At 47.7% G+C, this 21,940-nt stretch overlaps 1 protein-coding gene across 4 annotated transcripts in view; it reads right to left on the reverse strand.

Moving 5' to 3' along the window:
• IQCA1 (IQ motif containing with AAA domain 1) overlaps window positions 1–21,940 on the reverse strand; it is a 153,442-nt gene that overhangs the window by 48,423 nt on the left and 83,079 nt on the right. For all 4 annotated transcript variants that reach the window (XM_042950630.1, XM_042950629.1, XM_042950626.1 and 1 more), the window contains exons 9-13: window positions 18,594–18,669; window positions 12,313–12,419; window positions 12,052–12,153; window positions 3,576–3,634; window positions 241–323 (exon numbers count right to left, since the gene is read on the reverse strand). In XM_042950630.1, coding sequence (XP_042806564.1) covers window positions 241–323; window positions 3,576–3,634; window positions 12,052–12,153; window positions 12,313–12,419; window positions 18,594–18,669 — 427 coding nt within the window. The remainder of the gene's footprint in view (window positions 1–240; window positions 324–3,575; window positions 3,635–12,051; window positions 12,154–12,312; window positions 12,420–18,593; window positions 18,670–21,940) is intronic.

Genomic DNA, 21,940 nt, shown 5'->3' on the forward strand with positions numbered 1-21,940 from the left:
CTTTGCGAGTAGGTTCAAAAACCTCCCTCCACCACATGAGGGGGGAGAGCTGGACCTATCAGCTCACGGCACGGAATGAATTCAAATCCATTCCATTAGACAAAAATCTACTCCGAGCCTTGGGCCAGGTTTTGGTTTGGGCAAAAACCACCAAGGAAACCTAATTCCAGCTGTTGGGACCTCAAAACCCGAGGGGCGACACATGCGACCCAGACGTGCGTAATTCTTGGTGTACCTTACCGATGTAATCGGAGAGGTTAACGTTCAGAGCCCGGATCAGCAACCCTTCTTCCACCAGCTCCTTGTACAGAGACTCAATGGTCCTGGTGACAAAGCAGAGGAGCTATTCCATGAGCAGACACATAAAGTCAGCATTTCTGTTAATCATCACATATGCAGAGAACTTTCACCAGACCTATTCCTATGCACATTTGTGTCTATGCAACTAAGCTGGCGTTTGGAAACATTGCTACAATTGAGGGACACATCAGGCTTGGAAAACAATACTTTTGCTCATCCACATGCACGTCGGACGTTTCCCATTAATAAGAATTATATCTGTGGGCATCTGAGACCAGCTACAGCTTCTGCAGTCTGCCCTTTCATGAATCCTTGGGACGGCACAAATATGAATTAGAAATTGCCCTATAATAGCAGTGCAATGGGCCCACGATTATATATTCAGTTAGCATCTGCAAGCCACAGCAGATCATTAATCCTTTGTGCAACTGATGTTTCCTTTTAACCCAATAGCATAAGACTTCAAAAGAAATACCTATAAAGAACAAAGGCTCAGAGGGGAACTAATTCTATTCCGAAAGATGAAATGTCTAACGCAGTGGGGGTGATGATTTTTTTAGGAGGATATTATACTTTTCCACAGTGTTTACAGATGTCAACCCACTCCTCTAACAGGGCCTTGGGCATACAGCCAGTGCACTGGTAATTTAGACTAATTGAAGAAAAAAATCAAGACAGTATCCCACTTAGTAAGTGAACGTCCCAGTGAAATTAACTGGGGTTTGGCTTATAGGAATTCAGGTAGGTCAAGCTCAAATATTGAGTACAGTCCTTTGAGATGTCTCATCTAATCCCTTTTCGTTTCTAGAAGCTTTATTCTTTAGTTCTACCCTAGTCTTTCTTTAGAATGAGGAATTGTAAATATAACTATATTTAACCAGTTCTTTGTTCTACGATCCAGGTTAGGGTGATAAAGAATTCTCAGTTATATTTAAGCCAGATACCATTCGGATACATGTTAATTCAATGACCCCAATCTTTGACTGACTGCAATTTTGTTCTTTCAAATATATTTACAATAGTGTTTAAATGAAAAGTGTTTAAAATTCTGCTGTGAATTAAGGCTTAAGTTGTAATGGTACTTGGGATAACAGTATCTGACCTGTATTAAGGAGGCACTAACTGTAGTTTTCCAACTAGAATACTTATTTGATACAAACATATAATATATGCATAAAATATTTAACGTAACATTGAAGATTCTCCAAAACAATCAGAACAGAATATATTAAGAAGCCCGGGACACAAACCCGTATTTCGATCTTTCCAGTGAAACGAATTCCGTTATGGAATAAAAAAAATTTTCAACTTTAAACCTACCTTAAATATGGTAAAAACACTGGTTTTGGGTTTACATTAACTTCATGAGAGAAACAGAAGTTGTCTTCCTGTGTCTTGGCAGAATTAGCCCTAGTCTAGAGACACAGGGTTGTCCAAAATTGAAGTGAAAAATCTTCCAGGAATGAGACGACCAGCTCCTTCTGTGCTTTCGTGTCAGGGCTCCAGGCACGTGCACCAGCTCTGGCCTCCACTTCCTTCTGGATGGTTCTCAGGGCTTCCTTTCTCATGGGTCTTCTCTCAAACAGAGTTTGGGAAGGTATCCCTGCTACCCAGGGGAGGACTAGGAAACACCCCAAACAGGGAGCAACACGTAATATCCGTTGACTAAACCCACGGGAAGAAAGGTCTTCCTTCAAAATGATTTCTTTTTCTTTTAATGTTTATTTATTTTTGAGGGGGGGTGGGCAGAAAGAGAGGGAGACTGAGGATCCCAAGCAGGCTCCGTGCTGTCAGCCCAGAGCCCGATGTAGGGCTCAAACTCACGAACCTTGAGATCATGACCTGAGCCGAAGTTGAACACTCAACCGACTGAGCCACCCAGGAGCCCCTCAAAATGATTTCTGACATTCACTTATTAGGTATCTAATTTAATTCAATTTTACTTTTATTTGCTTATTTAACTGAAGTATAATTGACATAGAATATCCTACTAGTTTCATATGCATTTCATAGTGATTGAATATTTACATATGTTACAAGATGATCGCCATGATAAGTCTAGGTACCATCCATCACCATACGAAGTTAGTACAATATCATTGACTGTACTCCCTGTGTTGTATGTTACATCCCCGTGGCTTATGTATAACTGGAAGTTTGTACCTCTGGATCCATGTTACCTATTTTACCTGACCCCCAACCCTCCCCCATCCGGTGACCACTAGCTTGCTTCCTGTATCGATAGTCTGTTTCTGTTCTGTTGCGTTTGTTTTGTTTATTTTGTTCCTTAGATTCCACGACATTCCTTGGAAATATCTGAAAACCTAAGTCCTATTTATTTCCAATGTTAAAGCACCAAAGGGCCATTTCAGCTTAAAAATGAGCATTTAAAATGAATCATGAAGGGGCGTCTGGGTGGCTCAGTGGGTTTCAGCTCAGGTCATGATTCACGGTTTGTGGGATCGAGCCCCCTGTTGGGCTCTGCCCTGATGGTGCGGAGCCTGCTTCAGATTCTCTCACCCCCCGTCAAAATAAATTAATAAATAAGCTTAAAAAATAAAATGATTCATGAGTATCAACATTTGGCCAGTGGAGCTCAAGGAAATGGAAATATCCCTTGATGAGACAAATCCTCTTCCTTTCCTTCAATGAGCGTTTAGGAAGTGCCTCAGTGGGTGGGGCCCAGGACAGGGCAGGTCACAGGAACTCTGCCCTGAAGGGGTCTAAGTATTCCCTGAAAAGTTGGATCAGGATGCTATTTCTTAAACAAATTCTTAAGAACCTCACGATTTTAATTTTTATTTTATTTTGTTTTGTTTTATTTTATTTTAACATTTATTCCGTTTTGAGAGACAGAGAGAGACAGCATGAGCGGGGAAGGGGCAGAGAGAGGGAGACAGAATCTGAAGCGGGCTCCAAGCTCCAAGGTATCAGCACAGAGCCTGGTGCGGGGCCTGAACTCACGAACTGTGAGATCATGACCTGAGCCGAAGTCGGACGCTCAACCGACTGAGCCACCCAGGCGCCCTAAGAACCCCACGAATCTTAAAAGCTTAAGTCGTATGATCTCAGAAGCGATGGGGCCTGACCTTGGCAGACATCTTTCCAGTGTAGGAGGCCAGGAGCGGTCCCAGCGCCTGGAGGATGAAGGAGGTGTGGGGTACAGGGAGGGGTGCCTTTCCGGGACGGGGGCCGCCGACTTCAGCTGAGACCGGCGCGCTGCTCTGGGGGGGCCCCCTAGCCGTGCAGAACAGCAACACTTGTGCACATCTCACCTGTCAGCTGTCAGATCTGTATCCTTCTTCCCTTTTTTGCCTGTCTTCCCTTTCTTTTTCTGGAAAAAAAAATGAAAAGAGCCAACAATTTAATACAGACAAGCGAGCAAATTATCTCTAGCAGTTAGCAAGGGAAGCTGTTTTGGTAGTGGTGGTGGGGAACGGGATGAGAGTGTCAATTGTGGTGTGCCGAGCGTGTGGGTGTAGCATTTTCCTGGACATAGGGTTTGGCCCGGGGACCCCCAGCTTGCTTGTGTGGGCATGTCCCTGGCCGGGTGGACAGTGAGGTCACCACTGTGAAGCTTGCGTGGGGCCTGATTCCCAGCAGGCGCCCAACACTCTGGCTCTCATCTACAGAGGAGGAGAGCGCCGCGTGCCCAGGCCATCACGTTGTGCTCGTCCTTAACGCCCGGTGTCGCGCTCTGTTAGCGTCCGGCCCAAGATCTGGTTCCCAGAGGGCTCTGCGTTCTGATCACTGGGACAGCTGGAGGGAAGGGCTTGGGACGTGATCTTTCAAAACAGCGCCGATCGCTTCACTCCTCTGTCTACAGCATCCATCGGTATCGCCCCATTTGCCCACAGGATGAAGTTCAAGTTCGCCAGCACGGCGGATGACGTTCTCCCAGCCTGGCTCTCTCTTCCTTCCCCTTATCATCTCAGGCCTCCTCGGGCCACCCGTACTCCTTGTCACGCAGACTGAACGTCGGGCACTTACTGTCCCAGCATCTCACTCTTCCACGTCCACGTCCTCATTCACTCGTTCATTATTTTTGTCACATATAACTTATGTGCAGTGAAGCATCACCCGCATCCAGGCTGACTAACCTTTGCATTTAAAGTTTGCATATAACCATACAAACCCCGCCTCGTTCAACATCTAGAACATCTTCTTATCCTTGACCTGTCTCTCAAGCTGCTGTGGAAGCCGCTCCTCTGATGTCACTGTGGACTCATGTTGCCTATTCCTCTACAGGTAATCATACAATACAAACTGTATGTCTAGGGGCGCCCGGGTGGCTCGGTCGGTTAAGCGTCCGACTTCGGCTCAGGTCACGATCTCACGGCTCGTGGGTTCGAGCCCCGTATCGGGCTCTGTGCTGACTGCTCGCAGCCTGGAGCCCGCTTCGCGTTCTGTGTCTCCCTCTCTCTCTCTCTGCCCCTCTCCTGCTCATGTTCTTTTTCTCTCAAAGAGAGAACTGAATGTCATTCAATACTGTGATTGCAAGATTCACTTATGTGGTTACACTTGATGTTTCTCAGGTTTTTTTAAATTAGAATTTTTATTTTGAGAAAACAGTGGATTCACATGCAGTCATAAGAAATAATACAGAGGTCTTGCGTCCTCTTCACCAGGTTTCTCTCAATGGTAACATCTTATAGAACTATCTTACAAGGTCACAACCAAGACACTGGTATTGACATTGGCACAGTCAAGATACAGAACATTTCTGTCTCCACCAGGGTCCTCAGATGGCCTCTCCCAGACCCACTCACTTTCCTCCCACGAGCACCCCATCCTTAACCCCTAGAAACCACAAGAGTCTCCCTCCATTTCTGTAATCTTGTCCTTTTGAGAATGTTGGATCAGCAAAATCACAGACTGGACTTTTTTTTTTTTTTTTTTTTTGGTATCATTTTGCTTTTCATTCATTATAATTCTCAGGAAATTTGGCCAGGTCATTGTACGTATCGATGATTATTCTTTTTTATTGCTGCTTTCAGTTTTGAGTTATTATGAATCAAGATGCCATAAATGTGTGTGCGTGTGTGTGTGTGTGTGTCTTTGTTTCTCTGGGATAAATGCCCATGAGTGCAACTGCTGGGTTGTAGAGTAGTCTGGTTTGCAAAGAAAGTGCAAACTCCCTTTCAGGGTGCCTATACCATTTCACATTCCCACCAATTATGTATTAGTGATCCAGTTTCTTCCCATTCTTTCCAGCAACTGGTGTTGCCATTATTTTTTATTTGAGCCATCCCCATGGGTGGGTGGTGACCTCTCATTGTGATTTAAATTTGCATTTCCCTAATGATTCATGGCACCGAATGTCTTTTCCTATGCTTCTTCCTCCCCATCGGCCAAATGCCTTTCGTCTTTGGCCCATTTTTTCTGATGGTTTTTTTTTTTAATTTTTTTAAAATCTTCTTTTCAAGAGAGTGTGAGAGAGAGCGGGAGAGGGGCAGAAGGAGAGAGAGAAAGAATCTTCAGGAGGCTCCACCTTCAGCACGGGACCTGACACGGGCTCGATCCAACGACCTTGGGATCATGACCTGAGCCCAAATCAAGAGTTGGACGCTCCACCAGCTGGGCCACCCAGGTGCCCCTAGGTTGTTTGGTTTTTAACTGTTGAGTTTTAAGAGTTCTCTGTATGCTGTATGCACCATCTTTTCCTCAGATATGTGGCTTGCAAGTTATTTTCTCCTAGTCTGTACTTTGTCTTCTCACGCTGTTAATAGAAATCTTTCACACAGGAAACGTTCTTCATTTTGACAAAGCCAAAATTTTCCTTTCATGAATTCTGCTTTGGCATTTATTCTAAGAACTCTGCCTAGCCTTAGATCCCAAAGATGTTCTCTCTTTTAATAAAAGTTCTACAGTTGTACATTTTCCATTTAAGCCCATGATCTAGTCGGAGTTAATTTTTGTACAGTGTGTGAGACCTAGATCCAGGTTCGTTTTTTCTGTCTGTGGACATCTAATTGTTTCAGCACCGCATATTGTAAAAGTTATTATTCCTTGAATTTTTGCACCTTTGTCAAAAATCACTCTGGAGTATTCCTGTGGGCCTATTTTGGGAGTACACATTCTGTTCTGTTGATCTGTGCATCTAACTCCCTACCAGTAATTAAATTTAACTCTATTATCTTTATATTTGTCTTCTAATTATGCAATCTGTTCTTTTTTTCCTTTCCCTTTCCTGTATTCTTTCTAATCAATCATGTATTTTTCATCTTTCCACTTTATTTTCACTATTGCTTGTTATACATTTTAATATCAATTAGAGAATTGCAAAATATATTATTAACTTATTACAGTAGACCGGCATTTTACAGTGCCCTGAACAATGCAATAACCTTACAAGTCTACTTACCCCTGCCTACCTTATTGGTTGTGGCTGTCATATATTTCATTTCCGTGTGGTATAGACACATATGACTTTGTTATGATTCTTGCCTTCAAAAGCAAATATTCTAAAAGTGGCCTTTTATATTTACCAAAATATTTCCATTTTCAACAGCGGATCTTTTCTTCTTACGTGTCTTTGTTTCTATCTGGGAGTCTTTCCCTTTTGCCTGAGAACTATCTTTTAAAGTATTTCACGTTGTGGGTCTGCTGCTGCTAAGATCTCCAAAATTTTGTTTGTCTGGGAACACCTCTATTTCCTTCCACTTTTGAAGGATGTTTTCACTGGGTCTGGAGTTCTAGGTTGGCAGTTAGTTCTTTCGAATCTCTAAAGATGCCATTCATTGCTTTCTGGCTCCATAGTTTCTGTTGGGAAAGTCAGCATCCTTATTCTTGTTTCCATGGAGGAAATATATCTTAAAAAAAAATCCAGTAAGATTTTGCCTTTTACCTTCGACTTTCAGCATTCTGACTCCTATGTGTCGAGATGTAGTTTTCTTTGCTTCATCCCAGTCAGACCTCAGTGACGTCGCTGAACTTGCGGCTTCGTGTCTTTCATCTGGTTGGGAAAATTCATGGACAGTACTTTTTCATAGATTGCTTCTTTCCCATTCTCCTTCCTTTTTGGGGGATTCCAGTTATACATGCGGTACCACTTTTGACCATGTCTCAAGTGTCTCTTATTCTCTGTTCTGTTCTTTACATTCTTGTTCTTTCTGTGCTTCAGTTTACATTTCCTACCGACCGGTAAAAGCTCAATCTGTCTTCTGCTATGTCCATGCTGTTGTCAGACCAGTTCCAGGAGTTTTTAATCTCCGATACTGCATTTTTCAGGTGTGGAATGTTCATTGGTTTCTTTAAAAAATTTTTTTTTAACGTTTATTTATTTTTGAGACAGAGAGAGACAGAGCATGAACAGGGGAAGGGCAGAGAGAGAGGGAGACACAGAATCTGAAATGGGCTCCAGGCTCTGAGCTGTCAGCACAGAGCCCGACGCGGGGCTCGAACTCACGGATCGTGAGATTGTGACCTGAGCCGAAGTCGGCCGCTTAACCGACTGAGCCACCCAGGCGCCCCTCATTTGTTTCTTTTAAAAGTAGGTTCTCAATTTATTTTTGTATATGACATTCCTCCCTCCCCCACTTATATACGCTGGCAATCTGGGAAATGCAAGAGAGTCAACCAAGGATTTTACTGCCAAAGAGTTTCTTAGCTTCTCCAGGAACTCCTATGTCCTTAATATTTCTGTGATTACAACAGGAGAGGAACTCAGGAGAGAAAGGGCCCCTGAGAGGCAGGACCTCACCCAGTGGTGTCATCATGGGGATGACAGCACATCCAGAGAGACCCAGTCCTGCAGACCTAGAAACCTGCTGTTGCCGGCACAGATGCCTTGTGTGTGTTGTTCTCTTCTGTACCCCGAATGCCTTGAAATGTTCCTGGCATACAGTGCTCCGTAAATACTTATTGAATGAAACAGTTAATAAAGACAATCTGTTCCTCAAGCCTAATTTTGGATCTGCAAATAACAGGAGAAGGTGGAACAGACTGTAATGTAAGTAGATTAATTTAGAATGACACACACACTTGCCAAGAGAAACAGACCCTGTAGACTTCCAACTTAAGGAAAATCAATATGAAACTATAATAACTCATCGGAAGGTTGCTTGGTGATTATGGCATTACTATGGGAGGTGGCTGGATGCTGTGAATCGCTCCTGATGCTATCCTGTGACATCCTGAAGCACATATTTAGCTTACAGGGATCAATCTGCATGGGGTCTAGATCTGACAAATTAATTTATTGGATAATATGTGCTGAGGACTTGCTTTGTGCCAGAAAGGGTTACAATGGTGAGCAATCAAAAAAGACAATCACACAGTTTCTGCACTCACAGCTCTTCCATAGATTCAGAAAGGCAGATACCAACAAAATGATCTCACTAGTAAATATAATATTAAAACTCTGACAGAGTACCAGGAAGATATAGTACACAGTGCTATGTGTATGCAGAGAAAGACGACTTACTATGGATGGCCCAGAAGGCTTCCTTGAGAAAGAAAGGCTTGCACTGAGACCATAGGGATGAGTAGGGTTAACTATGCGAGGAATTAGGGGAAAGGGAGTGAAGATAGTTCTTGAGAGGGAATAGCATGTGCAAAGGCCCTGTGTTGGGAAGGAGCATAGTATGTTTGGGGGACAGAGAGGAAGGTCAGAATGCTGAAGATCATGAAGAGGGCACTGGCCAGGTCAGACATGGCCTTGTAAGCCTGGCTGAAGATCGTCATCTTTATCCTTGGGGGATTAAGATACCATTGAAGGGTTTTAGCATGGAGTGATAACATCAGATTTGTATTCTGAAAGGACTGTTCAGGCTGCTGTAAGATCTCTGATCAAGTCACTTTCTCTGGATGATGATGGATTAATACTGCCCAATTCTATCCCTCTGAGTCCTTTTCCTCCTTCTTTTCTATGGTTGAGGTGGACTATTTCCCTTCTGCTAATGGTCTTCTGAAGGATGGGATTTGGTAGAGTTAATTAAGCTTCAGCTTTCAAAATTAAAACCACATTCAATTTAGCCACTCTGATAGGTGTGAGGTGGTATCTCAGTGTGGCTTTGATTTGTGTTTCCCTGATGATGAGTGACGTTGAACATCTTTTCATGTGTCTGTTGGCCATCTGGATGTCTTCTCTGGAAAAGTGTCTATTCATGTCTTCTGCCCATTTATTCACTGGATTATTTGTTTTTCTGGTGTTGAGTTTGATAAGCTCTTTACAGATTTTTGATACTAACCCTTTTTAAGGAACAAACTAAGGGGTAGATGGTGGGTGGGGGAGAGGGGATAGTGGGTGATGGGAAGGGAGGAGGGCACTTGTTGGAATGAGCACTGGGTGTTGTATGGAAACGAATCTGACAATAAATTATATTAAAAAATATGCTCAACAGCATTAGTTATCAGGGAAAAGCAAATTAAAACCACAATGCAATAAGTTTTTTGATGTAATGGGAAAAGAAACACACATTCAATTTATGTCTCCAAGGTTTACGCCTAGGTCATTGAATTGGAGTTTGAGGCACGCAAAACTCGATAGTTACAGATTTACCATCAAGCTATTGGGGTACCCTGAACACAACCCATTTAATCCCAAAAGGGAAATTCGCAGCAGCCCCTCCTTGTGACATACTGTGAGTCATTACATGGACAGGGCAGCCACCAGACTGCAGGCAGTGAGACAGGGCAGTCGTGAGGGAGGGTGAGGAGGCCCATTGGCCTTGGGCTTGGCCAATGGTACTTGTTGGGTAAAACGAGAAAACCTATTTTCAGCCAGAGGGTGTACAGCTACCTCCTGTCTTCATTTCCCATTTTGTCTGGCTTGAATTCCACGTTCAGTCACTAAAACATCAATTTTTTTCTTTTTTTTTAACAAAGTTAATTAATTAATTAATTAATTAATTAACAACCAGCGGGGGAGGGGCAGTGAGAGAGGGGGACAGAGTTGCCAAAGTGGGCTCTGTGTTGACAACAGACAGCCCTGTGTGGGGTTTGAACTCATGAACCATGAGATCGTGACCTGAGCCAAAGTTGGAGGCTTAACTGACTGAGCCACCCAGGCACCCCTAAAACATCACTTTTTCATGCAGGTATGCAAGGCATTACTAGAGTCCGTGGTCTCCTCAGTCAGTGCCCTCACCTACTGATGAGACCATGACCTATAGACAGTGACCTCTCCGGCTTCAGGGATGTATCCTCAAAGAGGGCCACGAAGGACATTCAGGCATCGCACCGAAAAGTCAAGGTTAAACTGTGAAACTGTAAAGTCAACAGAAGACGGATCAGGAGAGCGTCATCCTCAAGGGGCTGGAGGAAGTAGCCACTCGTGTAGCCGGATGTGTGAAAAGCTCCAGGACAGTTTGTGAATCACAAGAAGGGCCGAGGAGCCGGAGAACCCTGAGAAAGCCATCGCGGGGGCAGAGGTTGCCTACGCACCTGCGGACATGGCCAGGGAGGCCAAGTGTGGCCTGCCCCTGGAGGGTTCTGGCCCCGGTGGCAGGGCTGGATCTGGGATGAAAGTCAAAGTAGGGGTCTAGGTGAGGAAAAGGCCAGTTCTTCCCTCCTGCGTGTCTCCTTCGTTCTCATGTGACTGCCACATGCACAACACTTCCGACACCAGATGCGTGTGTGTGGGGTTCCCCCACCAAGCAACGCCAGCCGGGTGTCCTACAATTTGAGTCAGGTCTGACACTATCTACCGAGAAATGGCTTCGGTTTCACACGACCACTCCCCCACCCCCGCAGCAGACGCCGGCCTCAAGTCTGGGTTGTCCCCCGTGCTTCCGACCCACTGGTTATAAATCTGAGGTTCCCGTGACCCCTCCTCAGGTTTGATTAATTTATAACAGCGGCTCGAAGCACTGAGGGAAACACTTGACGTTTATCGGCTTATTCGAGGATGTGAGAAAGGGTACAGACCAACAGCCAGATGAAGTGGTACGTAGGGTGAGGTCGGGGAGGGTCCTGAGTGCAGGAGCGAGTCGGGGTGCATCAACCCCCTGGTACGGGCCCGTGTTTACCCTCCTGACATTACTGGGATTTCACGGAGCCTTCCTCACACAGGCATGATTCATTATTAACTCCACTGCCAGCACTGCTGCCCTCTCTGGAGGATGGGGGGTTGGGGCTGCAAATTCTAAGCTTCTCATCCTGCTTTGGTCTTCCCGGTGACCAGCCCCCAGAGAGGGGCCACCCAGGAGCCCACCCAGAGTTGTCTCAATAGAACAAAAGATGCTCTCAGTGCTCTCATGACTTCAGACTTTACAATGGCTTCAGGAGCTCTGTGCCAGGAGCCGGAGGTAGGGACCCATATATATGTTTTCTATGATCTCACAGGGCCCTAGGAAATGAACGTCGAATATAGGGATCTAACTGGCTACTCCAACAAAACTCTGTGAGATGGACTGCTGGCACTTTAACACTGAATTCACCCGATCCCCCTGCTCCCAAAGCGCTTGGTCATTGCCGCTGGCCTCCCCTAGATCTGGGCCCATCGCTGGCTCCCCTGATCGTCCTCATTATATCTGTGGGGTTTGGGGAACGTGAATCTGCAGCGGGGAGGGGCAGGGTGGGTCACTCTCAGACTGTTGGATTTATCCCATTTAAGAGCCCGTATCCCCGAGGGCCGCGTGGTGGAATGAGGCAAAGCCACCCAAGGAAGGCGTTTCCATGCACGGCAACCCGGGCCTGGCCGGTGTGCCAGGTGGCACCCGGGACTCAGCACCGGGCGCCTGGACAGCCGTCCTGGGCCTGGTTTGAATCTGTATGCGCCTCAGCCCTCCCGTGCTCGCTACTACTCACCTTTTTGCCTCCTTTCTTCTTCCCTGCTTTGACTGGTTGCTCCTTTTCTCTGTTCACGGCCAGTTTCAAGTTTTTCAGTTCCTGCCTCATCAGCTCGTCCACCTGGGTGAGGACAGAATACGCCACTTTCGAGCGACTGTGTGCCTTGTGTAGTTTAAAAATAGCGTCAAATCTGGGTCGGTCATTGATAGGAAACTGTGAAAAAGCCCTGTGGCTTTTCTTCTGCTGACTTGTCTTCTGGCAACGTAAGTGCCGTGTTACCTGTATTCTGATCTCTGACTCCAGCTCCTTCCGTTTCTCCTGTTTGATCAGTTCCGGGTCATGGTCCTGGGGGAAATTCCACGACTCGTCTCTGTTCCTCCACATGTCTGCAATCCAGAAGGATAAAGAAAAAGAAAAGGAATTTGTTTTTTTTCAACATGAGGATGGGTGACAAACGGCTAAAGCAATATAAAACACAGGTTTAATTCTCTATCCTCTTGCGTGGAACACAAATTCGAATAGAAGAATCAAGAGATTATTGATGGGAGAGTGATGTGGCTCTGTGTTCTTTTCTTCCACTTCCCAAATGGGAAAAACGTGCTCGTATGATGCCTAAAAGAGGAAGAAGAAAACTGCTAATGTGAAAACATAAAAAAGAAAAAAGTACGATGAAATGGTATTCTCCTAATGATTATAACCATGTAATAAACAATATATTAATTGTGGGATTATACAATTATGCAAATGTGGGATGGCTGTTTTTGCAATATGTTTTAGATTACTTTCATTATTCAAACAATTCCCTAAAACACGAAAGATTTTATTGCTAGCTGAACTCGTGAGTGATTTACCCCAGCCCCTTGTTAAAAGACAACACTGAACGTACAAACACCCATGACTGTCCCCTGAAGGGTTATAATTTTGAATTACTTTTTGGATGTGTTGGAAATCATACGTGTTTTATGTTTCCTTTTTGCCTTGTTCTGAGAGTCAAAAGGATAACTGGAGAAATGTGACCTTAGAGGAAATAAGGATAATTTAGTATCACCGGCATAAGCTGAGCTGAAGCCCACTTCTCAGAGGGGGAGTTCCAGATGTGTGCGGAGGTGTGCAGGTCAGCTGGATCCTGGCACTGGGGCAGTGGGGGGGGGGCTCCCCCCATGGGAGCTGAGACGGTCAGTCTGGGAAGTGAGGTCTCGTCCCAGGATCTGTGTTCAGAATGTGATGGAAACTTGCCAGAACCCGGCCTGCAAACACCACCCAGCAAGGCCACTTCGCCAGGACCTCGTCCTGAGATGCCCTTCAACTTGGGGAGTCAGCTGAGGGCCCCGGGGGCCAGACGGAGGCTTCCCCACACGGGTCAGGTGATGGCTCCATGTGGGGAGAAAGGCGTCCGTGTGGGCGGGTGAGGGTGTGAATGAATGGGCAGAGGCTGAGAAACCTTCCCAACCTCCGTCTCCCCTATGGGCACAGACTGGGGATCCTGAGCTTGCCTGGGGGGTGTCCCCCTGACGCAGCTGCCTGAGAAGGGAGGGACAGTCACAGTCACAGTCACAGACAGGAACATATGTCTGGGTGCCGCGGAGACCAAGAGGTGTCAACCTCGAAGACAGAGGGCAGAGCAGGTGCCTGGAGAGACACCTGGGCAAACCAACGAGAAGGGAGTCAAATGAATCACAGGGGCCCGAGGTCGGCCAAAGAGGTGAGAGACTAAGGAAGGACACGGCGGTGGGAGCCGGGAAAAGCTGCAGATCCCGAAGAGAAGGACAGCAGGGCCAGAACACGTTGGCCCGTGACTCAAATCTGGCCAAGGGGCAAAAAATTTGCCCGAAGGCTTTGTCCCTTGCCTGTCTGGCCCTCGTGGCAGGTCAAGTGGAACCCCCACGTGACCACTCATTGGCTCTTCATCCGCCTTATCGACAAGTCCTACTTCCTGAGGGGAGACGGACCTTGCAGGACAACTGTGCCAGAGCTAAGCGGGAGCGATGGAGGCCTGAGGGCCAGTGAATGTCAACACGTTCCAACACGTTCCCAAAGCGATCAGTCAGGACCCCGCGGACGGGAAAAGTGTACAGGAAGATGGGACAGGGAAACGCAGCTCCAGTTTTCCAAGTGCGTTAGCCCCAGGCTGGAGACCCTGCGGTGCTCCCAGCGGTTGGCGTGGGCACTTCTGGAGGCAGAAATGGTCACCGCAAGATGTTGTCATGAGCAGGCTGGGCAGGCCCACCACACTCCCTGGCCGTACCGTGGGAGTACAGAGCATGGGCCAGAGCAGAGCCTGTCTGGAATCCGGGTCCAGCGAGGGCTCTTAGCCTTCCCAGCCTCCCACCTGGGAATCGAGGGGAGTGCACAGGCACGACTCTGCCGGTCGCTGGCTGGCCAGGGTCTCTGCCACGCGTTCTGCAAATTTGGGGGGACAGACTTTGGAAAACGAGGGTGACGATAAGACCCCAATTTCTTCTGGGGTGGCTACTGTAGACGTACAGGAGATAGACAAGAACTAAGTCACACAGATGGAGCAGTTTTCACAGAGCTGAGTCACCTCGGTGTCTTTCCCCATCAGGGTGGCCGTGTGACAGGTGGCCCTGCTTTTAGAGCAGAGATGATGGCAAGGAATGATGGGTCCGGGATGGGTTTGGCACGTGTCTCCCGGATGCCTGCCCGGCAGAGGGTGACCCCAGAGGTGAGGACATCGTGGGATGTCATCACCCGGGCGGGGCAGGTGACCAGGAGTTCACACTCCTTTGAAGACCAAGAGGGAGAAGACCCAAAACAGACTGACGGAGGCCACTTGTGGCAGCAGTGGGCACACAGGAAGTTGCTGGAAAGCTAGGAGCTGAGCTTTTATTGTTTTAAATAATCAATCCTGCGACTGAGTGCCAGCCCAAGAGGCCCATCCTGCGTTTCACAGTTAGGGAATGAAAAATACGCATTGCATACGTGATCTAAATCAGCCCATTGACGTGTTTTGTTGTTTTCAGTCAGTCCTAATTTGGAAGTTTATTCTTAGCCCCCGACCTCCCTACAAGGTGGGTTTTGTGGCTGGCGTGTGTGTGTGTGTGTGTGTGTGTGTGTGTGTGTGTGCCCAAGGCACATCTACTTCTTCATCTGAAGGTAACTGTTCCTTCTCAGTGCATTTTCTGAAATGTTCATGAGCTTAAAGCTTCAAAATGTAAGAATATATAAATGCTTCTTCTTAAGTGTTTGAAATTGCAAACTTTCCCCCTTGAAAGTCCTAGAAGAGGCTTAAATGTGTCAAAACGTGCCAACCATTGATAACTCTTGTCTCACGGGTGTCCCCCTCGCACGATCATTAAATCTCCAACAACAAAACTCACCTGTTTCATTAAGACATTTTAAAGCGAAATAGCTTTGTTATCGCCAGGAAGCTACTGTGCTGTTTTTCACTAGACAGGCTTACTAAACTCTGGGAGCAGCAGCGTTAACTAAAGAAAGAGACACAGAACATTGAACAGAGAGGAACACGAGGTGATTATTTATGGAAAAGCAATGGCACCTCGTAACAAATTCTCATTCTGGGCTTGTCACCGTGGTTCGCAAGTAAACGGGCGCTTAGTGCCGAGTTCACCTCCACCGCCATTCGAATGGTCCTGGTTTTGCGCAGAAACTTTGCTTTTCTCATGACACTTTTGCACAGGGCACTCTCAATCCCTTCAAGAATTTCATGGACATTTACAAATGCAGGAAGCTATTCAGGGCCCTCAAAGCACAACAACTGCCCCAAGAGCTTTCATCCTGGGAATGTGAAAAGCAGTCGGGTACAGTTTCTCACATGGGGGTGGGCAGTGATTAAAATGCTAATGTTTTATTTGAAAAGGAAAACCTTTGATTTTTGAGAAAAGAATTCTAAGATGAAGACATTGAATTTCTTTCAGTTACCAGAGACCTGGCAGATGACACAGGAAACGCCACAAATCCAGAGAGGAAAATGGGACTTCACGGTTCCTCTCCCAAGTGACCGCGGCTTGGGCTTTTTTTTTTTTCCCCCAGCCTTAGAGGAAACGGATATTATACAAACAGCATCATGGAAACAGATATCACACAAACGGCGTGGAAAGTCTCAAGAGCTTTCCTGAGTGGGTCGGCAGGTACCAAGACTTGGCTTCCCACGGCAACGTTCGATTTCCCCCATATTAACGTTTGCTTATATCAAAATCATACGCCCACATCGTTTTAGACAAAGTCGGAGAATAGGGAAAGGATTATAAACAAAAAGCTGTCTGACCCTGCCTTCCGGTGACACTGCCCAATGGCATTCATTCCTTCATTTAAAAAATGCGTTGAACAGATTCAGATTTATCCACAAATGTGATTTACTCGTAGGTTATTTAATTCAGAACTTGACTGAGCCTGATTATGGGGCAGGCTCTGCTATCAGACTAGGCAGACGGTGGAAGGCCCTGCCTTCTGGGACCCGCGTCCTCCTGTGGGGAGACAGGAACACCCACATCCACGTCAGATGGAGGTAGGGAAAGCAGGTTGGGGACAGGGTGAGGCTGGAGACTGTTACCCGACATGGGGCTCAAGGAAGGCCTGCAGGGACCAGCATTCCTGGCAAGGGGAACCCCCAGCACAAGGTCTCTGGGGAGGGAGGGACTGGCCTGCTGGTGGCAGAGCACAGGGCCCACGAGAGGAGGGTGCGAGGCCATCTAGCTGCTTCTCTGTTGTTCTGTGTCTGTAATGTGCATATACTACTGTTTTTTGGTTTATTAGTTTCAGACTTGAGCCCCTGACCTCCTGTTATGGCAGATGAGGGGTTGGCTATCTCTCACCTTCCTTTCCTTCCCCCTTATTTTCTCCTGATAGTTAATTTCGGAGGAGAAGGGAACCAGGCCTCCCAAATGCCGAGGGAAATGGTCCCGCTGAGCGTAAGTGTAAGACCGTATTTAGATGTATTGGCCCCTAGAGCCGCCCTGCCGTAGCTCCTTCTCCAGACACCCTGAAGGGCGGGCTCCACCAAAACGAGAGAGTGACAATCCTGAAAGGTGAAGGGAGGCCCAGGATGACAGGTGACAGGGCTCCAAGAGGGGGGACTTCAGCAGAACACGAGGGGGCAAATTATCTGATGCGTTGGAAGTTGCGAACAGTGCTCTCGGAGGCTGGGGATAGACATGCAGAGTAGGACCAGCGGGGGTGGCATAAAGGCCAAAAGAAACGTCCCCAAGTAGCAGCTACTGTTGCAGACACACCGAGTTCTGGTGGCACCCACAGCTGGCCCGTGACCCAGCAGTGTGACGCGCGCGCTTCCTAGGTCCCCGGCGAGGCCTTGGATGCTGCTGCTGCCGCCTAAGTTGCGGAAGCCGCTCGCCCTAGGCCACTGCCCCCACCCATCCACCTCCACCACGCCCAGGTGTTTCTGATGGTGATTGCTCTGCACTGCGGTTTGTAAAGGACTTGATGACTTCTCAAACTGGGGGGGGGGGGGGAGGGGCAGAGGCTCCTTCTCACAGGGGGATGGCTTTGTTTGCTCCCCCTGGTTGTCGGGAAGAGAAGATGAGAAGGGCACAGAAAACACAAAGCCTCGCGTGTCTTGGGCACCTAATACCATGACGGGGCTACTGCCTTGACCTCCTTCCTCCCCGATCAAAGTGGATGCCAAATCCTGTGGACGCCACCTTTCCCCCCAAGCTTCCGCCTTCGTTCAGCATCCCACGCGGCGTGGGACCCTCGCCACTGGCGGTAAGTGAGAGAATTTCGGGTGGCGCATGGACGTTTTTATTTCATGTAACTAGCATCTCCAACCCGAAATGACATTCGGGTTGCTGGCCAGGATGAGGCTCAATTTATCGCAGGGTAAAAACCCCAAGTCAATGAAAAAAAGGTGGTAAGTAAATAATAGGACCAGTGCTGTCCGGACAAGACCAGAAGTGGGAAGGAACCACAGGCATGGCCGATGCTCGCAAAAACTCAACTTCACAAGCTTACTGCATTTTTCAGGAATTACCGAAGGGCACCAATGACCGGGGTCATGCTGACGGGTCATTCTGTGTTGGGATTCATCCTGAGGGCGGAGGGGAACCAAAGGAATTGGGTAATTGTTCTTGTAGATTGTACCAGAAATTCTTGAAAGACGAATTCATACAGGTGCAGGTCTAGTCAGATTATCGCTGGGCTAATTAGGCTGAACAGTGGACAGAAGAATTATGTGTGGGTTTCTGGAGCACCTGTCTTGGTCTAACAGGATTAAAACATTTTACTGGACATACGGTATTGATTTTCTTCATTGAAACGGTCCAGGACAAATCCCTTTCATTCCCAGCAAGAGGACGTTCAGCTGAAGTCCCAGGGGTTCAAAACCAGCATGGAGGTTTAGAGATTATGTTCTCGTGGTATTCATATCTGGCTCTTTTACTGATTCGATGCCTTTTAAGCAACTCAAAGGAATTTTGCAGTAGAGACAGACAGAAGATCTGGGCTATGAGCCGCATGTTTCCAGCCTCTCATGACTGAGCACCTCATTCTTCCCCACCCAGGCAGGGTGCTAGGGCTGGGGATCATGCTGGGTGGACAGGGTGACACGTATATTCTCCTAAACCAACCTTTGTATACGTTATTTCCTTCCTCCATCGTAGGAAGAAAGACACTCGGTGACATTTTCCACCCCTCATCTTCTTCCTGTTAAAGAAGAATGGTATTTTGGTTAATTACAGCCCCACTTTATCTGTTGAGACTAGAAATACAAGTGCACACATCCTGGTGACTGGGCTACGATAAGGCACACAGGCTCCTTCCTAGGTTATGAGCAAAGGTCCAGCCCCTTGCCCACCCACCTGGGCAGTGTTCCAGCTGGCCCGTCTGAGCAGGCAGTGCTATGTCCACGAACTGGGTGTGGATGATTCTAGAAACTGAGCCCATCCCAGGGTCATTGGATGGAGCCTTGTGTTGGGTTCCATGATCCCAGGGTCATTGGATGGAGTCTTGTGTTGGGCTCCATGCTGAGTGTGGAGCCTGCTTGGGATTCTCTCTCCCTCTCCCTCTGCCCCTCTACCCTGCTCATGCATGCCCTCTCTCCCCCCACCTCTAAAAAAATGGGGGTATGCATTTGGACTGATTATTTCCCACTCAACGGATTTTAGACCCACAACTGAAAATCAGCCCAAGAGCTCTCATTGCTACTAACCGTATTTTAAAATAAAAAGGCACCAAAATAATATGAGAGCTCTTTGCAAAAAAATTCAGCATCTCATAACTATTTTCAAGCTTGAAGGTAACTGAGGATGCCATTTTACTTTTCTGCTCGCACTGTTCTCTCAATTCCATGGAGATTCAGAATCAAAATGACTCCTGCCTTTTCAGGCTTCAGACTGCTGTTCCTTCTTACATAGAAGGTATTCAGCCCATCTGAGATAACCCACAATGTGAAGTCAAAAAATGGGTAGCTGTGTTCTAAGTACATCGGTCCTGATTTTCTCTGGTGGCACCTATGCTTAATTTTTGTCAGAAAAATTGTCCTGGCCATTATGATGGTGGTAAGAAATATGCCACGTTTCTCACAACGACCCTCCAAACCGCCAGCTGATGTCCTCCCCCGAGGCCCCTGACCACCGTCCGGGCTCCACACCTACAAGAGATGCTTTCCCAGCGGGGGTCCTCTTTGCCGGGAAGCCCTTCTTACCTCTGTGCACCCGGCTCAGCTCCTTGCCTTTTAGGAAGACTTAACTCAGGGAAAAGCCCAGCTTTCTCAGCCTCCAGAGGGTTAACTTAAATACTCCTCTTTGTCCCTAACCTTTATCCTGACTTCAGCATCCCATTTCAGGATGCCACAATTAATGGTCACTAGAAACATGCAGCGTAAGGAACAATTAGTATACATCGATGCCTAAAGAAGTGTCTGGAAGGATGTACACCACCATGTTAATGATGATGGGTGATGGGTTCCACGCGACCTTTGCTTGTTTCTCTCTCTTTTTTTCTTTAAATCAATAACCCGATTTCTCCTCCTCTACCCTGAACTTGTGGTGCTTGAGTGATAATTGTTATATATTGCTTGATGGGGGTAATTAGATGAGCATTCAGGGGGATGGGTCTGGGAAAACCAAGTCCTAGGGCCAGCAAAGGACTATCCAGGGATTCTCCTGTCTTTATTTCTGACGCTGAATGGAAGGAATCTCCGTTATCTTTCTGGAAACTCGCATTATGGGAAATCAGGGTCCAGTGAAAATGCTCAACCTGAATTATTCTGGTTGATTCAATCAATCAATCAATCAATCAGTCAATCAAGCATCAGTCTGGTCCCGTCTTCTGGTTCAGCGGGTAGCGGTAACCATCGAACCCTGCACCGGTCCCTGTGTGGCTGTCTGTCCTTCTGCCGGCTGAGCAGAGTCACGTGGGTTTTAAGCCTTCTTGATGGAGGCCATTTGGGTGAAATGGTTTTCCTCCCCTTCACACTCTCCTCACCCCTGAAACCTTTTGCTTCTCCTGGCTTCTCTCCCAGCATTCGTTGCTGCAGAGAACCCTGGCCTTACTCTATCGGGCAACATCTCTTCCCTGCCTGCCGCCCTGGGACCTCCCCCAGCCCACACCATGGGTGCATTTCCCCCATCCCTGAACACTTAGCTCTATCCCTTCGTAAAATCCTTTCTCGACTTTATTGATCATTTGGCAATTTCCTTAAGAAGTATGTATATGAGCTGCCCTCAGGTCTCAGCCCGAGTCCGTCCGCTGCTGGTGATCTGCCTTCTGCACCTGCTGGCCCGCGCTCCTCTGTAGCCGAAGGAGCTCTGCGTCCATCAACGCACCTTTTCCTCAAGCATCCTCCTTGGCTTTTCTGGAACATTCCACACAGTGGTTCCCACCCTTCAAAGAACCTCCTGACTTGTCTCCGTCATATTATTAGTTCTCACTTCTCACGGTAGCCGGGCGGAGGGGACAGAAGGAGAACCTTCCTTTCGTCCTTCCAGAAACTCACACAGTTGGAAAAGGAAATGGCAGCCTCACTGTCTCCAGGGTGCCGAATGTCTCCCTCCTCCCAGGCTGCTGCCTTCTCTCACTGGTTTCCCCTCTTCCTCCTGCCCTCCTCTGTGGACGCCATCCAGATTCTCCAGCTTAACCCCACGCTGGTCTTCCCACAGCCCATCCATTCTCCTGTCCTCGATGGGGGCTTTCTGCGCAGGGGGGCCTCTTGAATCTTGCCAGAGTTTGCCTGGAATTTCCACTAACCATGTGATGCATCCGAGCGGGTGTCCCACCCTCCAATCTGTGTCATTCTGAAGCCAGCTCCTGGTTTTCTGTACCTCATCCTCTGTGGCATCTCAGCGAAGACACTTGGCATCCACCTCGACTCCTGACCTCCCTCTCGTCCTCCAACACCGAGCCCAGGCCAGTCGCCCTTCTTGATGTCTCTAGCATCTGGTGCCTCTTTGTACCCCACTGCCTCCTTCCAGCACCTTCAGGCGAACATCCAGCATTCCTTTGGAAAGAACCACCGCCCAGCTCTTGAGCCCCAAGCACTGTTTGGGTGCTGATCGGAGTCCTGGTTTCATCAGGTCGCTGGCTGCTGGGGTGGGTGACAGGTGGCAGAAGGGCAGGATGGGAGGAGGCAGTGGCAGCCACGAGGCTGTTGTGGTTCCCCCACCCCAGGGATGGGGAGACCCAGGCAGACCTGGGCTATGAGCGTGAGCTCCTGAAAGGCTGCTGACAGGCCATGTTCTCGGGGAAGCCTCCTCCGTTGTCTCCAGGGCTGGTGGACCCCTGCTCTTTTCTGAACCAGCAGCGCTTTCCTTGGCCCTTCTGCATAACCAATGATGTCTTTTCTGGAAGTGGTGATTTTTGAGCTTTTTAGATAGGAGGAAACATGAAAAAAACTCACATACCTCCTTCTTGGAGTGATACGCTTTCATGTAAAAGTTTACGTACAATTGCAGGGAGTCTATCCTTGGGGTCTCCA

Source organism: Panthera leo, chromosome C1 (genome assembly GCF_018350215.1).
Source record: "Panthera leo isolate Ple1 chromosome C1, P.leo_Ple1_pat1.1, whole genome shotgun sequence".
NCBI lineage: Eukaryota > Metazoa > Chordata > Mammalia > Carnivora > Felidae > Panthera > Panthera leo.